Source organism: Oryzias latipes, chromosome 13 (genome assembly GCF_002234675.1).
Source record: "Oryzias latipes chromosome 13, ASM223467v1".
NCBI lineage: Eukaryota > Metazoa > Chordata > Actinopteri > Beloniformes > Adrianichthyidae > Oryzias > Oryzias latipes.
Window position 1 is genome coordinate 9624450 of NC_019871.2, and position 19183 is coordinate 9643632.

The 19183-nt window shown below is 42.7% G+C and overlaps 1 protein-coding gene and 1 long non-coding RNA gene across 5 annotated transcripts; both read right to left on the reverse strand.

The window, feature by feature from the left end:
• Positions 1 to 317: 317 nt before the first annotated feature.
• LOC110013547 lies at positions 318 to 2018 on the reverse strand. 4 transcript variants are annotated; one of them, XM_023961878.1, is made up of 4 exons: positions 1614 to 2018; positions 645 to 1444; positions 477 to 563; positions 318 to 426 (listed from the first exon to the last, which is right to left on the reverse strand). In XM_023961878.1, the coding sequence occupies exons 1-3, from the start codon at positions 1986 to 1988 to the stop codon at positions 485 to 487; spliced, it is 1254 nt and encodes a 417-aa protein (XP_023817646.1). In that variant the 5' UTR covers positions 1989 to 2018; the 3' UTR covers positions 318 to 426; positions 477 to 484. The 4 variants fall into 4 exon arrangements, with proteins under 4 accessions (XP_023817646.1, XP_023817647.1, XP_023817648.1 ...); XM_023961879.1 differs by having other exon boundaries at positions 376 to 563; positions 1614 to 1757; positions 1860 to 2018; XM_023961880.1 differs by having other exon boundaries at positions 376 to 563; positions 645 to 1105; positions 1230 to 1444; positions 1622 to 2018.
• Positions 2019 to 3904: 1886 nt separating this feature from the next.
• LOC105358255 lies at positions 3905 to 6675 on the reverse strand. The gene is made up of 3 exons (XR_002874499.1): positions 6541 to 6675; positions 5857 to 6459; positions 3905 to 4278 (listed from the first exon to the last, which is right to left on the reverse strand). It is a non-coding gene; the product is annotated as an uncharacterized LOC105358255 (long non-coding RNA).
• Positions 6676 to 19183: the final 12508 nt, after the last annotated feature.

Here is a 19183-nt window from a genome sequence, read left to right on the forward strand (position 1 = left end):
TCTTCACTATTTTTATTTGCCCTTTTTACACAAAAAATGCATGAATTCTATATACTCGTGTCAAGGGTGTCAAATTCATCTGCACAGGGGGCCTAAATCCAAAACCCGCTTTAGGTTGGCGGCCAAACAAGATAAACATTTATTGAACACACTAAAGCTAAACTTTTAAACCTTGAAAACTTAACTTTTTGAACATAAATATGAATAAAAACAGACAGGAAAATTAATCCAGAATAAATCAAGTTAAATCTTAAGTAATGTATAATATTTCACTCTCCATAAAAATATATTCCGTCAAAATTATACAAATATGTGTCATGATTCGGAGGAGCGGCAGACCCAGATGCTGGAACCCAGAATGAAGACGCAGGTAGATGAGAGGTAAGAAAGGGTTTTTATTCTTTCCTTCCAGGAAGATGTTGCTGGCGTGAATGTGATCCAGAGAGGAGCGAAGCTTGAGGCGTGGCTGGAGGTAGTAGCGCGGCTAGCAGAGGGTGGTATTTCCAGAACAGCAGGGGGGCTCGAACTGACTTCCACACAGGTGACACTGGCGAGCAGGAATCCTGAGACAGGAATAGTAAGGTTAGTTGCAAGATCAGCATAGGATGCATAAACATGAGCGAGACTGAGACCAGGTTAGTCACCATAAGGGGTAACGATCTGGCGATGAGTTGTGGAGCTGGGTCTCCTTAAGAAGGGCAGAGTTGATGAGGGTGAATTGGTCACAGCTGGTGGAGTCAGGAGCAGAGCAGAGGGGCGGGGATGACAGAGGTGCCATGACAGTACCCCCCCCCCTAACGACCGCCTCTAGGCGGTCCAGGACGACGATCCGGGTTGGCACGGTAGAAGTCGGAGATAAGGGTGGGGTCCAAAATGAGCGAACGGGAGACCCAGGAGCGTTCCTCAGGACCATACCCCTCCCAATCGACCAAGAACTGATGGCCGCGACCCCGGCGCCGGACGTCCAAGATGCGGCTAACGGTGTACGCCGGAGCGCCATCGATGAGCCGGGCGGGTGGCGGGGAAGCGGAAGGCGGGCATAAACTGCTGTCAGAGACCGGCTTGATCTGGGAGACGTGGAAGGACGGGTGGATCTTGAGAGCGGCTGGGAGGTGAAGACGGACACAGGAGGGATTAATGATTTTGTCGATAGTATATGGACCGATGTACCTGGGAGCAAGTTTGCGTGACGTGGCCTGGATGGGGATGTTCCGGGATGACAGCCATACCCTCTGTCCGGGTTGATAACTGGGCCCCACCACCCTGTGACGGTTGGCCGTCTGGCAGTTGCTTTCCTTTGTCCGGAGGAGAGCTGCCCTGGTTTGTTGCCAGACGCGTTGACAGCGCTGGAGATGTTCCTGTATTGAGGGCACTGCCAAGTCCAGTTCGTGAGACGGAAACAGTGGTGGTGGGAACCCGAGGGAGGCTTCGAAGGGAGACACCCCTGTAGCAGAAGAGGGATGAGAGTTATGGGCGTATTCTATCCATACCAAATATTTGGACCAGTCCGAAGGATTGTCGGCAGCTAGGCAACGGAGGGATGCTTCCAGCTCTTGATTAGCCCGTTCGGCTTGGCCGTTGGACTGGGGATGGTAGCCCGAAGTTAAACTGACTGTGGCACCCAGGGCGGAGCAAAATGCCTTCCAGACTTGAGAACAGAATTGAGGGCCTCGATCAGACACTATGTCGGACGGAATGCCATGATGACGGAAAACGTGATGAACCAGGATGTCGGCGGTCTCGGTGGCGGTAGGTAACTGGGGTAGAGGAATGAAATGAACAAATTTAGAAAACCGGTCTATGACAGTGAAAATAATTGAGTGACCATGGGATGGAGGAAGACCGGTGACAAAGTCTACCGCAATGTGGGACCAGGGCCGACTGGGAGTGGGCAGAGGATGCAACAGACCAGAGGGAGGAGAGTGGGATGTCTTGGACCGAGCACAAGTGGTGCAGGCGGCTATATACTCCCGGACGTCTCTGGTCATGGAGGGCCAGTAGAATCGTCTACGGAGGAGATGGAGGGTCCGGTGAACCCCTCCATGACAGGCGATGCGGGAGGTATGGGCCCAGGTTAGCACGTCCGACCTTAGGGAGCTGGGGACATATAGAGTGCCATTAGGTGGAGTAGGGTGATTCGGCTCCTCACCTTGAGCTTGGGCGACCCTGGTTTCGATGTCCCAGGTGAGGTTACCAATAACACAGGTAGGAGGGAGAATGTTGGAGGTGGTGGTGGACTCAGAGGAGCAGAATTTTCGAGACAGAGCGTCAGGTTTTGCGTTCCGGGATCCGGGTCTGTAGGTGATTGTGAACTTGAATCGATCGAAGAACAAGCACCAACGGGCTTGACGTGAGTTGAGTCTTTTTGCAGAACGGAGATAGGAAAGATTCTTATGGTCTGTCCATACTATGAAAGGAAGAGCCGCTCCCTCCAGCCAATGACGCCATTCCTCGAGGGCAAGTTTTATGGCTAACAGTTCACGATTCCCCACATCGTAATTTTTTTCAGCCGGGGAGAGCTTCTTTGAGAAGAAGGCACAGGGTTTTAATTTTCCAGATGCTTCCTCTCTCTGTGACAGGACTGCCCCAACCCCAGAATCCGAGGCGTCAACCTCCACAACAAATTGCCGGTTGGTGTCAGGTTGGATCAGGATGGGGGCTGAGACGAACATTCTTTTAAGGGTATCGAAGGCATTCTGAGCAGCAGAGCTCCATTCAAAGGTCTTAGAGGTGGAAGTGAGTTGAGTAAGAGGCGCGGCGATGGAGCTGTAATTCCTGATAAAACGGCGATAGAAGTTGGCGAAACCTAAAAACTGCTGCAACTTTTTACGAGTTTTGGGTGGTTCCCACTGAGAAACGGCTTCGATTTTTGCGGGGTCAGGGCGGATGCTACCTGCCTCGAAAATGTATCCGAGAAACGGAATAACGGACGTATGAAAAGCGCACTTCTCAGCCTTAACAAATAAATGATTTTCAGAAAGTCTCTGTAAAACCGTGCGAACGTGATTCTTGTGTTGAGCGGTGTCTGTGGAATAAATCAGGATATCATCCAGGTAGACAAAAACGAAGCGGTCTATGAAATCACGGAGGACGTCATTGACAAGACGTTGAAAAACAGCAGGCGCGTTAGTTAAACCGAAGGGCATGACCAGATATTCGTAGTGACCTAATGGAGTCTTGAAAGCAGTTTTCCATTCATCTCCTTCTTTAATGCGAACGAGATGGTATGCGTTGCGGAGGTCGAGCTTGGAAAATATGCGAGCTTCCTGAATGGAGTCGAACACGGAACTGATGAGAGGCAGAGAGTATTTGTCTTTAACTGTAATCTGATTTAACTCACGATAATCAATGCAGGGTCTTAAGGACTTGTCTTTTTTCTCTACAAAGAAAAAACCAGCCCCTGCAGGAGAAGAGGAAGGGCGAATGTGTCCCGAAGATAGCGCCTCATGGATGTATTTTTCCATGGCAACCTTCTCGGGACCAGAGAGATTAAACAACCTTCCTTTAGGTAATGTAGCACCATCCAAGAGGCGGATGGAACAATCATAGGGCCTATGTGGAGGTAATGACCCTGCTTTGGTTTTGCTAAAGACTGCGGCGAGGTCATGATAACAGACGGGAACGTTACTAAGATCAATGTCCTCCGGACGGCTGGTAGTGGGACCAACGACGGGGGAAATAGCAGATCGGAGACAATTGGCCAAACAAAATTCACTCCAGTTAATAACGCGGTGGTTAACCCAATCGAGCTGGGGGTTATGCTTCCTGAGCCACGAGAAGCCTAAAACTATGGGAGTCTGGGGAGTGCGGGTGATGAAAAACTGGATGTTTTCTCTATGATTACCGGAGGTGACAAGCATAATAGGTTTAGTACGGTGAGTAATGAGAGAGAGGGGTTGCCCACCCAACCCGGCCGCTTTGACTGGGGTGTCGAGTTTTTCGAGGGGAAGTGAGAGACTAGAAACAAGACTATGATCGATGAGACTCTGTTCAGCACCTGAATCAACGAGAGCTTGGAGGTCGGCTACTTTGGACTGGTGTCATAGCTTGACAGGGAGAAGTAAAAAATCCTCGGAAAGAGAGGTGGACTCACCCGCCCGCGGCCTGCCTTCTAGCGGGGGGTTCTGGAGTTTAAACGTAACTCACACTGGTTTACTTGATGTCCTTGAAGTCCACAGTAAAAGCATGCGCCTTCGTTCCGACGTCTCAGACGTTCTTCAGCAGAAATTTTAGAGAGTCCAACCCGCATAGGTTCCTCGGGAGGGCCGTGTGGAATTTCTAAAGCACTGGCGGGAGGAAAAGGAGGGTTAATAGCAAAGCATGGCTTTGTTGGACATCTTACGTGCAGGAAGCGATCTTTCCTGGTGGCGCTCCCTTAGGCGAGCATCCGAGCGCAGGGCTGCAGAAACGAGATCTTCAAAGTTATGGGCCTCTGGTTGCGTACACAAATGATCTTTAATGGATTCATTGAGGGATTGATAGAAAATGCCCCGAAGGGCCGGGTCGGACCAACCAGCTTCCACGGCGAGAATCCTAAAGTCAATAGCCGCGGTTACATGGGCAGAATATCTTGATCGGATCAATGGTCGGGTTAAAATTCACCCGTGCACATGGGATCAGAAAACCTTTTTCCGATTAGAACAAACGTTCCCATGGCTCACACGCTCATTCGGAATGAATCATCTGGGCATGCGCAGTAGTGTAAAATCACCCGGATTAGGAAATAGGTCCCGTTGTAAACAAACCACTGCCCCAGACATTTATGCAGCAGCTCGGTAACATACGAGACGATCTTCCAAATGTGCTTTTATTAATGTTATGAATATTATGAAGTGCCTGTTCGCTCATCGTTATATTTAATCTGTGTGGTCAGTGCTTTTTTTGTGGAAGAATTAAGATGGATGAAAGCTTAGGACAGGCTAACACGGGCTAACATCATTAGCCTGATGGATGGACACAAAATACAGGACCGTGCGAGAAACGCGGCAATCTGCAGCTTTCTAAGGACTGAGCGACATTTATTTCTGCTCTGAAAAGTTCATACACAGCGCTCCAAAGCCACTCTGTGAGCTAGCGGCCCGAGCTCTCTTCGAACACAGCTCCTCCTGAGTCCTGCAGCCGCTAACCCAGAGCGGCGGGACGGCTCGCAGTCTGAATTCTCCCACACATAACAAAACAACAAAACGCACACGTAAAAAAGAACCCCCCCCATCCGACACAAAATTATTAATCCAGCTGCTCTGTTCACTCGGGTGCCAGTGGACCGAGTGAGCGTCGGGGGGCATGAAGCGCCCCTCCCCCGAATCTCCCCCGTGAGGGGTGTAAGAGAGGGGAGAGCCAGCGGGGCGAGAGCGGAGCGGCGCTTTTCACGGGGCGTCCGCAGAGCCAAACACCGTCTATGCATGACGTAACTCAGAGCAGCAGTGACACACGATCGGAATGACCGTTTACATGCTCCACGATCGGATAAACGATCGGTATAACCCACCTATCTCGATTGGAAAGAAATTCTGATCCGAATGAGTCTGATCGGGGCAGAGTATTCCGAACGGCGCGTTTACATGACGCCTTTTCTTTCCGATCAGGCGTTCTTTCCGATTACTTTTGCCCATGTAAACGCGGCTAATGACGTGGTCATTTACGGGGCGATTTCGTTGTCTGAGTGCGAGGAGTTTTCTGGTGGCTTCTTCTTGTTTTTTGGGTTGATCAAAAACAAGTTGAAATTCCCCAATGAAGCGGTCGAATGATAAGTGGGATATAGGATTAGCTGCTAGGAAGGCTTGAGCCCATTGCAAGGCTTTATTTCTCAGTGAGTTCACGATTAATGTAATTTTACTGAGGTCCGAAAAATAATACCTCGGGGCCTGCTGGAACAGTAGTTGGCATTGAAGGAGAAACCCGCTGCAGGCTTCTACGTCACCGAAGAAAGGCTCGGGTTGCAGGCGGAAGTTTTCCGGGGGCGCGGCGGAAGCGGAAGTGGATGTGTTGCCGGAAGACGGAAGCGTTGCTGTGGTGACAGGGTTAGACATTTGCCCGGATAATTCCATTAATGTTTGCGTCATACCGTCCAAGCGTCTGAAAAGTTCCTGTTGAGCTGTTGCCATTTGGGATAAGGCATCCGCTTGGCGTCCCAGGGTGATCCCTTGCTGACGAACGGAGTAGCGGAGTCCCTCTGGGTCAGCTGGGTCGGAGGTTTGGCCAGATCGTTCTGTCATGATTCGGAGGAGCGGCAGACCCAGATGCTGGAACCCAGAATGAAGACGCAGGTAGATGAGAGGTAAGAAAGGGTTTTTATTCTTTCCTTCCAGGAAGATGTTGCTGGCGTGAATGTGATCCAGAGAGGAGCGAAGCTTGAGGCGTGGCTGGAGGTAGTAGCGCGGCTAGCAGAGGGTGGTATTTCCAGAACAGCAGGGGGGCTCGAACTGACTTCCACACAGGTGACACTGGCGAGCAGGAATCCTGAGACAGGAATAGTAAGGTTAGTTGCAAGATCAGCATAGGATGCATAAACATGAGCGAGACTGAGACCAGGTTAGTCACCATAAGGGGTAACGATCTGGCGATGAGTTGTGGAGCTGGGTCTCCTTAAGAAGGGCAGAGTTGATGAGGGTGAATTGGTCACAGCTGGTGGAGTCAGGAGCAGAGCAGAGGGGCGGGGATGACAGAGGTGCCATGACAATATGAACATCAACAGTAAAAATCCCCAAAAAACCTCAGTACTTTTATAAACAAATGATCCATTGTTTGGATGATCCAAATGATTCAAGCACAGCTGTTTTACTGTCTGCATTACCTGCTGTCTTTATGTCAAATGGGTTACTAACATCAACTAAACGACAGGCATAAGTAAAAAATTCACTTTATGGGAAAATAAAGACATGTAATAAAAATGTCTACAATAGTTAATAAAGAATGACATTATTAGCATGAGCTGAGTAATCTAAAGGCACACAATGATCAAGGTGTTACGCGAGCGCCGTTTCCTCTCGCAGGCAGCGCCCTCCACCCCTCCCCTTTTTCTTCACACACATTTGCGGCCCCGTTTCAAAGACAGGAGCGTGTGAAGCTGCAGGGGCGCCAATTTGAAGGTTTCAGACTGTTCCAAACTCTGTGATATAACAGATAATAGAAAACCAATAGTTGCACAATTTTTTTTGTTTTTGTTTTTGTTTCCAAGCACTTAGCCGCCGGCCCCTTTAAATTTGCGCCCCGGGCAATCGTCCGTACGGCCCGTGCCTAAAACCACTACTGCTTGTTATTCGAAAGTGGACACTTACTGACAATTTGCTTGGCTAGTGTGAATGTAGCTTGAAAGTTATTGTGAATACGCTAATGTTGCTAACTTGTTGGGTGTTACAAACAAGTTCTAGAAATGCTGTGAATGCAGTTAAAAGGGTCTGACTGACAAACTTAACTCCGACTCTTTTGTCAGTTGTTAATGTGTCTTATAGTTTGGCGAGTCTTATATATGACACAAAAATAGACCATTCATTGATGGCTGCCTTGTAAACCAGTGTGACATATAGTGCATAAAATACTGTATATTTTAAATATGAACTGTAGATTAACATATCAAATCAATAAAATTTGACAATTTTTGTATTGAGCTTTTTACAGAACGTTAAACTTGAGCTCTACTTTGTGTCAAATCACATCTATAACTTGTTGCAAGTTAACCTCATTGGTTGCAACATGTTGCTCATTTCTGAGACATGAGGCTGCAATCTAAATCAGAAAGAGTTTTTCAGACATGGTGGTTCAGTTATTACTGTCTACACTAAGAAAAGCAAACCAAATATCTCTTGCATCAATGTTGTAATCTGTGAAATGTTGATTAATTTGAGAAGAGGGTAAACTAACTGCAACAAAAGATTTACCAGTCAAACAAACTTAAAGTGTCAAACGCTTGTGTGAAACACTTCTAATTTTTTCTTCTTCTCATTAACTTGTAATGAAGCATCAAATTTAAAAGGTACTTCCAACAAATTCTACCAGAGTATGAACGGAATAAAAATGACAAAAGAAAGATAAAGTGCAGGAGGCACTTGGGGTTTAATGGTCCCTAATATCTTCACTTAGGTCCTTCATTTTACTTCAGTCTATGAATAAAACACAAACTGTTTTTCAGAGAGCTTTGAGTAAAAGGAGACCAGGACCAATTATGACCAATAACAGAGCTATAACATCATGACAGTTGAATTGCTTTGAAGAGGGTAATGACAGTGAAGCAGATGCTGGAGAGGTTTTCTGCACTCCTTTCTTTGAACAGAGAATGTGCATGTGTTCATCCCAAATATGTGTATGAGTTGTTGTAAAAAGTCAATACTGTTTTTTGAATGTATTAATATGTTGTAGGTACAGAGCCATTAAGAAACAGAAAAAACTAATTGCCCCCTCAAGTTAATTATTAGTATTTTGTGCACACCAGTAAGCATTATGTGCACACATTAGTATTTTGTGGGCATAGATTAGCATTGATTAACAATGTGTGTTCACACACAATATTACATATCGTGTGAGCAAAAATTAGTAGTAGGAATTGATGAGAGCTTAAGAAAATACTATTTGTGCACAAAATGCTAATTTGTGCCACCAAAATACTAGTTTCTGTGTATAAAATGCTGATTTGTTAACAAAATGCTAATTTGTTTACGGAAAATGTTTGTTTATGCTCATAAAATGCTAATTTGTGGCCACAAAATACAAAATTGAGTACGCAAAATACTTAATTGTGGCCACAAAAGGTTAATTTGTAAGTATTTGTAAAGTACTGATTCGATGCAACATATATATTTGCGGGTACATTTTTTGAATGTCATGTCTTGGGCTCCGGATGTAGAACAGATGCAGATACTTTGAGTACTTCAGTCAATAGATGATAAAAAGTGACTGATGGCTCAGGAGGGTCTCTTTTAGCTGTTCTTAGTGGGTCGATGGATTTATATTTTTCATATAAAAAAGCAAAAATTTTCTTTATCTCTTGTTTCCAGGTTTAGACGAGTAGCTGAGTCGGTATCACTCTCTGTCAACTGGAGCAGCAGAAATAAAGAGGGAGCAAAGAAAGGGTCAGGTTCTGCCTCTATGCATCCCAGAGATAACAGTAATGATAAAATGGTTCTATTGTGACTTCTGGCGTTTTATTTTACCATCACGTAATATTGTTGGAAGTTGATGAATCATGGGGCATGCACTAAACCAAATCTTGCAAAGGGATACAGCCCTACTGGGCAGGACCGTCATGACTCATATGACTCTATTAATCCCATCATGATAAAGTGACTTCTGCTTGAAGTTCTTCACTCCTTCTCCCTTTGTTACCCTTCAACTAGAAGTGTTTAATTAGCCATGAAAGGTTTTGTTTCCAATTTACAATGTATTTTGTGTTTTAAGTCAAGGTTTATGTCATTTCTATCAGCTAAACTAACTACTTACTACAAAATAAACATTTAGTTTGTAAACTACTTAGCTTGCTAATAAATGCAACATTATAATGTATATATAATGTTGCTAGTAAATGCAACATTATATATACATTAATTAAAAGGTGAAAATATGCATTTGAAAAACAAAACCTGTTTTAAATTTCCTAAAAGAGGCTAAATATTCTAAAATATTGCTGCTAATATTTTACCCTGCAGCTTTACAAATGACACCCCATATTGGTTGTAGACAACATAACAACAAACAACTAAGATATATCAAACTCAATACAGAAATAATGAAATATATTGATTTTAAAAAAACAGAAGGCAAAGAAAAATTCCCATAAATGTAAGAAGAAAGTAACTGTGTAATTTCTCACAATCAAAAGTAGAGATTTTTGCAATAATGCATACAATACACTTGGGTCACATAAGATCCATTAAGTATAATTATTACCTAAAGTAAAGTGGAGTTTAATTTATTGCTTAAAAAGGAGTGGAAAGAAGCAAACTTACAGTTTATATAATCCCCCCAACTACGTTATTTCATTTTATATTGTTGCATAAAGTTATCATAATTTGGTTCTAATCAGATCAAGTGCAGATTTTTGTCAAGTAACAAATTAGAGTGCTTTTTATATCTTAACACAACTTTCTTCAGTATGGTCGACTCATATACCTGCATGAGCCACCCAGATAATTCAAAAGAAAAAAGGAAGACAGACTGAAAACAGTTTATCACTGTGAGCAGACTAAAGGGTTATGATTGAATAAATGAATCTATCTTATGTTGGTTTTTAAATGTAAGTGAAAGAGTTAAGAATAATGCCTAATGCGGCCTTTATGCGTCAATGCTGATGCAATACTCTGTAAAGATGTCTTGCTCCTCTTGAATGTGAATCAGGAATACACTGACTTACATTCTGATGTGCCTGTGTTAAAAAAGGTGCAGCAGAGTTTGCATTCGGTTTGCATTCACTTGCTGCTAAAATAGAGATACGAGGACAGACCTTCCAACTGCTGTGTTCGAGATCATGTCTTTGTTGGATTCAGTGTCAGATTTACTCAGTGCAGTCTGTAACAGAGGTGGTCACCTTGGGACTTCTGGGTGGTTGAATGATTGAAGAGCTGCAAGCTTTCTGTGAATCCCTCGTCTCATTACAGAGGCGAGGGATTCGAGGGGCCTGGCAGGCTACTTAGGGCGTGCTGGTGGGCTGCCACCCTTTGATGGCTGCTGATGAGTGGGGGGCATCCAGAGCCACTGGGGTGAGAGCTGCCAGGAATGGGGGCGTCTGTCCAGATGAGGTTTCATTCGGCTCTTTGCACCCCCCTCCCCCCATTTTTGTCTTTTACAAATCACACAATGGGACAAATTCTGAGTCTAAATCTATAGGACACATCAAAAGTAGAGCTGATTGGAAGACTTTCAGAAATATCCATATTTGACATTTAGAGTTTGACTGATGGCCACCGATGGAAAGGTTAGGTCTCAGATGTTTGAAGCTGGACTGTGCAGCATGGGGGTCCACACAGGGGAGGGAAAGCTCAGGATGAATAGGTGAATATTGAAGATGAAATGATTAAACTAGTAAACAACAATGGAGTGGTACATAAACATTTTAGTCCATTGTTTTTTGGTCAGATTACCAGTTACACATTGATACTTGTCTATATAATGTCCACTACATCAAAAATAAGTTGACAAAAAAATTCTAATTTTATGGAATTGGGGTGTTTTTTAAAACCTTTGGATGACATCCACAAAACAAATTGTGCAATATAATTTCTTTACGACATAAAAAGTAGGTGGTATCAATTATGAATATATAATATCACTTTTGCAGATTAAGCAATGCAAGCATTATTGTTTTCTCTTTTATTACTTAACAGAGGAAATATGTACATTTCATAATATTTCATTTTGCATTGTAGTGTTGTTGTAGAACAACAAGTGAAAAACTGTTGACAACAAAGAAACCTGTCTGTTCAATTAGATTTATAGGGATTGTTGTAAATAACAGCTGCAAGGTGGAGGCAACCGTTTTCGTGTTGCTCATAGAGGAAGAAGTGGAAAGCTGCATGTTCAAAGCAGAGAAGGAAAGAAGGTTTTTAATGTTTTTATGTAGCAGAAAGTGTAAGCCAGCATTGTTTATAGAGAACAAGCTGCAAGAAAGCCAAAACCAAAGCTGGAAGGAAAAAAAAACAATGCAATTTCTCAATTGCAGCTATAAAAAAGAAGAGAAATGTCTCTGCTAATAGAGCACAGAAGAAGTGGTCTGATTGCAACGTTGAAAACTGAAAAACAGCAACGTGGACGCAGAGGTCAAACATAAGACATGTCTTTGGGATTCTGATCCTTCTTCTGTCTGGACTCCAATTTTGCACTTGAGCTGTTATTTCCCCCCGTTGCATCCATTATGGGTGCAGAAGACCCCCTCCAAACCTAAAGGAATAATCTGCTGAATGACATTTCCCGGAGAAATTGAAAGTGGCATTTCAGGGGATGTCCCATATGTAGAAGGCAAACATGAAGGGTCTCTGACCAAATGTCAGGGAGTGATGAGATGGGAATAAGACAAAAATAGGAAGAAAAATGCAGATCTAGAATTTTGGCTCTCAAATCTGAGCCAATGACAAAACAGTTTTTAAGCTAAATGTGTTTAGTATATTCAATATTGAAATAAAATACTTTATGTTTGAAAAAGAGCCACTCACTCCCACATGACCAAAGGCAAACTACAAATAATGCTGAAATAAAAACAAAAAGAACAATTTTACTGCAAAATAAATCACTAAGCAAATCTTAATGACATGCTCAGTCCATGTCCTTTCACACCCACCATGTTTACAAATGAGCGCTGCTCTCGCCTTCTGGGATCTGCGAGCAGCAGTGATTTCCGATACAAGGCATATCCCTCCACCATCTTTCCTTTGAAAACCCACACTAATTCCCCCTCTCTGCACAGTGAGCTAAGCAGGGCTCCCAGTGGACCGGGTCTGTGTAGAACAGGGTTAGCTGAGCTGACTAGCCATCCATGGGAGTCAGTTGATGAAAATCACTGAGAATCTTCCCCAATAAACAGAGTGGGAAATCCTTGCCCTATGTTCTGCCACTTCTTCAATTACAAAACACAGAAAAACTCAATTTCCACCTCTGATGTGCTCTCATTAATGAGACTATGAGAGCAGATCAATCCCTCAAAGTGCTGAAAAGGATGAAATGCATCTGCTGTGGTTTAAAATAATAAGAAAGGGAACAAACAATTTTGGGACAACAAAACCTCATTATAGTATTCAGACCATCAGCATGGAGTCCAAAGTGTTGCAGAACTGAGTTCACACAATTAACCTGCTGCCAGAGACTGAGAGTAATCAAACCCAGTGAATCAAAATGTATAATTAAAATGCAAATCGTCAGAGCTCTCTACAGCTCTAAGATATTTTAAATTAGTTGACAGAAAGAAAATTACATAAATAACACATCCACTGCTTGAAGTTGGGCCTGCACTATGTCTGGTTATCCAATACAATGGACAGTTATATGCAGTCATATGGCCTGATCATTAGAAGAAACGGTTGATGCTGTCATTTTGAAGCTATGTTCACACCGCAACATGGGTTCATGCGACTACAATGAAAACTCTATGTGAACTTGTGTAAATGCGCAGTTCACCATAAACGGTTAAAACGTCTGCGTTCACACGTACTCAAGCATATTTTTCCAAACCAGATTAATCTTTCACCAATCAGCTACTCAGATTTGGTAGTGATGTATGGATGGCGTTCTTTTTAATTCCCGGATGTGTCAACCATTTGAAAGTCTATCACGGACGAGAAATTAATAATTGCAGTTTGTGCCTGGACAGAATTATATGACACCGAGTCTTTCAGATATCAGAATAGAAAGGATAAGGTGTAATACCAAACGTATTTACTTGATTTCTCATTTATCTACCTGGAGTTGAACTTTCTGTCATTAGCTGTCCAATTTGGACTTTAGAACCAGTTTTATTGTTCCGTCCATCAAAAGTCAAGTCAAAGTCAGCTTTACTGTCAAATATGCTGCCTTCACACGACATACAGCACAAGATGGTTAAAGTGACAGTTTAAAGTGACAACAGTGCTAAGAACAGTAAGTAAATGAGTCGGTAATGGCAGTCTTTGGTGAAGATGATGTTCTGATGCAGGTGTGAAAGTTTTTCAGTATAAATTTGTAGCAGAATGTGGAAGGGAGCACAGACTAATGCTGCATACGTAGTGTTTCCAGTGGTGTTTTAAATGGAAAATATGAATCATTGAAGGAAAACAAACATGACATTAGGCTCACGTTTTTCTGCTGGTCCTGTGAATGAGTCTGCATTAGAACAGAACAATGTGGTGGCGCGGTGAGGGGGGGGGGGGGGGGGGTGAGTGTTTTCCCATCACTGTCATAGCCAAATTGAAATGAAGTGTGTCTTGGCTTTTGGGGAGGTGACAGAAAGATCAGGGCATTGCTCATTTTGCTTAGCAGATTACAGAAGCGATGGGAGGGGTATTATGAAGAGTGATGAGGAGGAGGAGGATGATCAGTAAGATGTAAAGTGCTTCATCTTGCGCCTGACTGAGCAGTGAGATGAAGGCCAAACAGGTGGCAGAACTCTGTATCAGAGACTTTACACAGCCTGAGCAGCTTGACTTCAGCCCCGCAACTCAAACTGTGCATGCCAGCATGTTTTCACAGATCTGCACTGAACCTGAGGCCTTGGAGCAGCCCGTCTACTACTGCTTTAATGAATTATTGTATTATTTTGGCAAACAGATGGTTCTTTTCCAGGAAAGAAAAAAACAAAATATCACTTTTGTCTTTTAACTTTCCTCTCCTGAGAGGAGCACATGTTTCTCTTAATTCACAGAATTTTCTGCTTAAAATTGGCTTAGACACAAACAATAAGTTTAGCTATTGCACCAGCACAGACAAGGGCAGAGCTAGGGGGGCCAGGTGCCCTCCTTGCCCCTCCAATAATAGTATCGTTATTGACAAAAATTAAGAAATCATCAATCCAAACTTTTTTTGCGTATTTGTGATGTAGAAAATACACTGGTCAGACCACAAGGTCTCAGCAACAGGGTGGGTAAGAGGGGCGGCGTTGCTCCACGCCAACAACTAGAAGCCAAATTTCTAATAAACTGCCGCTCTGCAATCGCAGAAACTACGTCTTGCGAATGAACTCCTACGGAGATCAGTCGCCACCTTGAATTTACAGCAAATCAAATCCATGAAAATCTGATTTCATTTTAGGTTTAACCAACACTGACTGCAAAGATCTTAAAATTAAAAGAAAAAACTCAGCTGGCGTCTACGTTGACATGTAAAGTTCTCAGGTTGACAGCGTATGAAACTGTATAACCAGAGGCAACATCTTTTTACTGGCTGCTGAGTCGCACTAACAACTGAATATCCTCAAGCACCGGATCAACGGGAAGAGTGACTAAAATTTCTACAAGCACGGTTCTAACACCTCAGGGAAGTTATTCCTCATTAAATTGCCAGTTGTGATTGAAAATAATGCTATAGCTGCAGGACAGACCACTCTGGACAGATGGCCTTTTCTTCACGGGTGGCTACAAAGCTCTGCCAAGCAAAGAAGATGAACACTATGTTCTGTTTGTGCTGCAGTTCACTATGTCTTGTGTGTTGGAGGTGCACGTTTTGTTGCAAAAGACGACGTTTATAGATAAACAGTTGGGCATTGGTGCTAAAATTTATCTCCTCCAGGGTGGATTAAAAATGGGGGATGTTATCTTCCTGATGTCTAGACAGGTGGCAAGCAAAGCCCAGGGCTACGCAGCTAGACACCTTGCATGCTGTTGGCTGCTTTCTGTGCTTCTACAACCTGAGGAAGACCGCTGGACAATAGGCACTTAAGAGCCTAACCTGCAGCTCCGTATGAAGACAGCAACGAAGGTAAACACACAAAAGCAAACGACAAATTCAAGGTCAGCCGCCTTATCTTGCCGGGAGCAGGGATGTCGATTAAAGTGCAGCTGTGCAATTGTTTGTTGAGCATTTATTGCTGCTTGAGGTATACACATCACTACAACTCTGTTTTATGAAGGTCCCTCCCCCACGCCGCCCCCTCCTTGGGCACAGTAACATTAAAGATGTGCATTGCTAATGGTGAAGGAATCACCACTTGACATTACTTTGACGCTCAGGTTTTTTCGCTTTACTATTCCATCGTCTGTGTTCAATTACTCACAGTGCTGAGCATCATTACTAAAACAGCTGGTGACTGCGTCAGCTTTTTCCACATATTTTTGCCAAAAACAAAATTAGCGTCCACGCTGTTCCCCATTTGTAGTTGAAAATGGGCTGTAAACTGCAATGATGAAGGTCCTGTGAGACGGCTGCAGTTTGTGGGGGTAATGTATGTAGAGGATCAGTCAGCCAGACGAAAGCGAGGCAGGGGGGCAGCCGGTGTGTGCAGCCCACTTCCCGGCACCCCAGCGTTCAGCTGTCTGGCAGCCGCAGTGCTTCCATCACAATGCCGACAACATGCTCGCTGTTTCTCCGGCGGTGAAGATTATATCGCTGGATCTTGTTGATCATTAGCAATAGGGAGGGTGGAGAAAACAATTAATTACATGTTGTAAAACAGACTCATCATGCTGCTGTGCTGATATACTCTCCTGGACGGGCAATCTTTTTATTTATCTGATGCATGTAGATTCAAGAATGAGAGGCAAAGTGATTGAAAAACTTTCATAAAAGAATCCAAGCGCCCATATTGTTTTGCCTATGAGATTCATAAATGAAAACAAGGGGCTTAAGCTTTGATTCAGCAGAAAAAAAGGAAGAAAAAAAAAAAATCACACAAAAATCAGATTACTATAGAGACGGTAAAATTGCAGATCTGCGAAATTGGAACCAAATGACTCATATGGCCTGCTACCACCTAAAACCACCGATTTCTTCAAGCGCCTTTATTCAAATTAGCATATCGGTAATCAATGGCTGCTGGGTGTGCGTTAAAAAGTGATAAACCACAGTGATAACCGCACGGTGAAAAAATAAGTTCCGGTCACCTAGCTTAAATGTTTTGTATCACTGCGGCGGCTTTTTTTAAACAACCTTTTGTTTATGAAAAAACAAGCGGTAAGAGGTGAACTTTCTCCCTGAACTCATGCTTTATTCAACCCATCGGAAAGATCAGCATATATGTAATGGTTAATGGCAGACGAAGTATGCATTATCACTTTTCAACGCACGTCGTAGAAGCCTGAACCGTCCAACGCGAAGTGCGTTAAAAAGTGATAATGCATACTTCGAAGGCCATTAACCCGCTTATACCATGGTCACTTACAAAATAAATATTAACCAGTTTTTAGTCCTTAATTCTTGTTTTTATTACAATTTGTTTGCACGTGACACGCCGCACCACCGCTGCAGTCAAGATTCTGTGATATAAAGCGATATATATATATGCTGATCTTTCCGATGAGTTGAATAAAGCATCAGTTCAGAGAGAAAGTTCACCCCTTACTGCTTGGTTTTGTCCAGATGATGAAGCAAAAGGTTGTTTTAAAGAAGCCGGCACAGTGATACAAAACATTTAAGCCAGGTGACCGGAACTTCTTTCTCTTACCGTGCGGTTACCCCGTGGTATATCACTTTTTAATGAACACCCAGCAGCCAATCAGAATCGAGTATTCACCCAGACCATGGTATAAATGGTGATCGTCACAACAGGTTAAATAAAGCATCGAATCAGAGAGAAAGTTCACCTCTTACCACTTGTTTTTGTCCAGATGATGAAGCAAAAGTTTGTTTTAAAGAAGCCAGCGCAGTGATATAGAACATTTAAGCTATTTGACCGAAACATTTTTTTAGGCATGCATTATCACTGTGGATTATCACTTTTTAATCCACTTCCAGCAGCCAATCAGAATCAAGTGTTTACCGGGACCATTGAATAAGATGCATTATTATTACGGTCTGTGTGAACAACTCTCACAATAAATCCATAATAATAATAAAGACTCCTGGTTTCAGTCTGCTGATTGCAGATTTTTTTCTTCTGTTCTTCATTGATTCTTTATTGCAAAGAGAAATTTTACAAATGTGTTGTTTTTTTTTAATCAATTTTGCCAGCTTGGAGGTTTAAGATATTTTTCAATGGGACTATGCGACTTCACATCAAGAATGAGTCAGTTGTGGTGGGGAAAATCCAGTAGAAATAAAACTTTCAGAATCTTATAAATAAAATGGACAAAAGGTAGGTCGTTTTTTTATTTATTTTTTTATCTGTGGCCCGGTACCAACTTTCCTATAGATAAGTACCGGTCCATGGCCTGGGGGTTTGGGACCACTGTTATGAGGTATCAACAGGAGAGGTATTGCATTCCATTTTGAAATGGGTTTTGAAAAGAAAGGAAAGACAGTAGCAGTAACTCAGCTAGAATATTATTGCCTTCATGGTTGAAATGCATTGTTGAAACAATTTTTAAAAACAGACAAAAATTCATTTTACTTTGAGGATTAAAACCATTCAGAAAAACCTCATTCTATTCTAAAGACTTAAAACATTTAATATCCATCTGCCAGCACAGATGGAAACACTGATATGAGAAAAATGTATCAAATACCAAAATGTAAATTATAACAAAAATAATTTCTTATACAAGCCTTTTTTTTTTTTTATCTCTATCAGAATAGTGAAACTAAAATGATCCGCTCCAACTCTTGGCTTTAATAAAAAAATAAAAACTGGAGCCCTGCAGAGAATGTCTTTTAACTTAAGCTAAAATAAATGGATGAATACATTTGCATTTTTTATTTAATACTGGAGATAACAAAAGATTGCAATAAAGCATGAATAGCCTGGGAGCGACATCAGGAAAAGAGGTTCAGCTGATGACATGCGCTCACTGCTGTGCATCCACCTTTAGGCTCTTCTCCTCATACAGAAAAGTTCACTATTCTCACATCCTGGATGTCAAATTTAAACCCTGTATAATCTCATTTGTTGAATTTCAAGAGTTCTTTTTACTGGAATGATCAGAGGCAGGTCCATGATTCACTAAAAAGACTCAATTTGGTATACCTAGTTCTGTACAAATATGCCTACTTTTGTTTCATTTGGCAGCTGAATATTTGATTGAAAATTCCAATGAATGTAAGTAAAAGTTAGAGGTAAAATAAAGAAGGATTGGATGCTCTACTTTATTTCAAAATGTTGACTTTCATACCAGCAGTCGTGTGCAAATTATGAAAGCAAATCAAAGGGAAATCTATTAGCACAAGTGTTAAAGGCCAGCATAATTATCTTTATCGGCTGAGCACATTTACCATCAAAAGGCCATATCTGCACAGGCATTCTCCTTTACTGTCAGCGGGATTTCACTCTGCAGAGTGTCAGGGTTAAAGGTAGGGTGCTTTCATGTTAGGAAGGTTATTCTGTTCCCCTCACATCCCCAACCTAACATTAGGGGTGCAACAAAAATGGGGAGCAATATTGGAGCCATACAGCCATGCAGGTTTGAGCCAGAAGCAAGCTCAGATCAGAAAAAAAATGCATCAGAATGGAGCAGAGCAGGGAGTTTGTGGCCTGCTGACTGTAGTTTGTAGTAACAGCTACAAGCTTTTTCAAACAGCATTTATTTGTCCGCATCAGATTTACCACGATTCGAAAAAAGAAATAAACACAAATTTAAGCTTTATTTTTGTAATAAATGTCCATCACAAGAAAAATGCCACAAGAACATGTTGAAAACACCAAAAA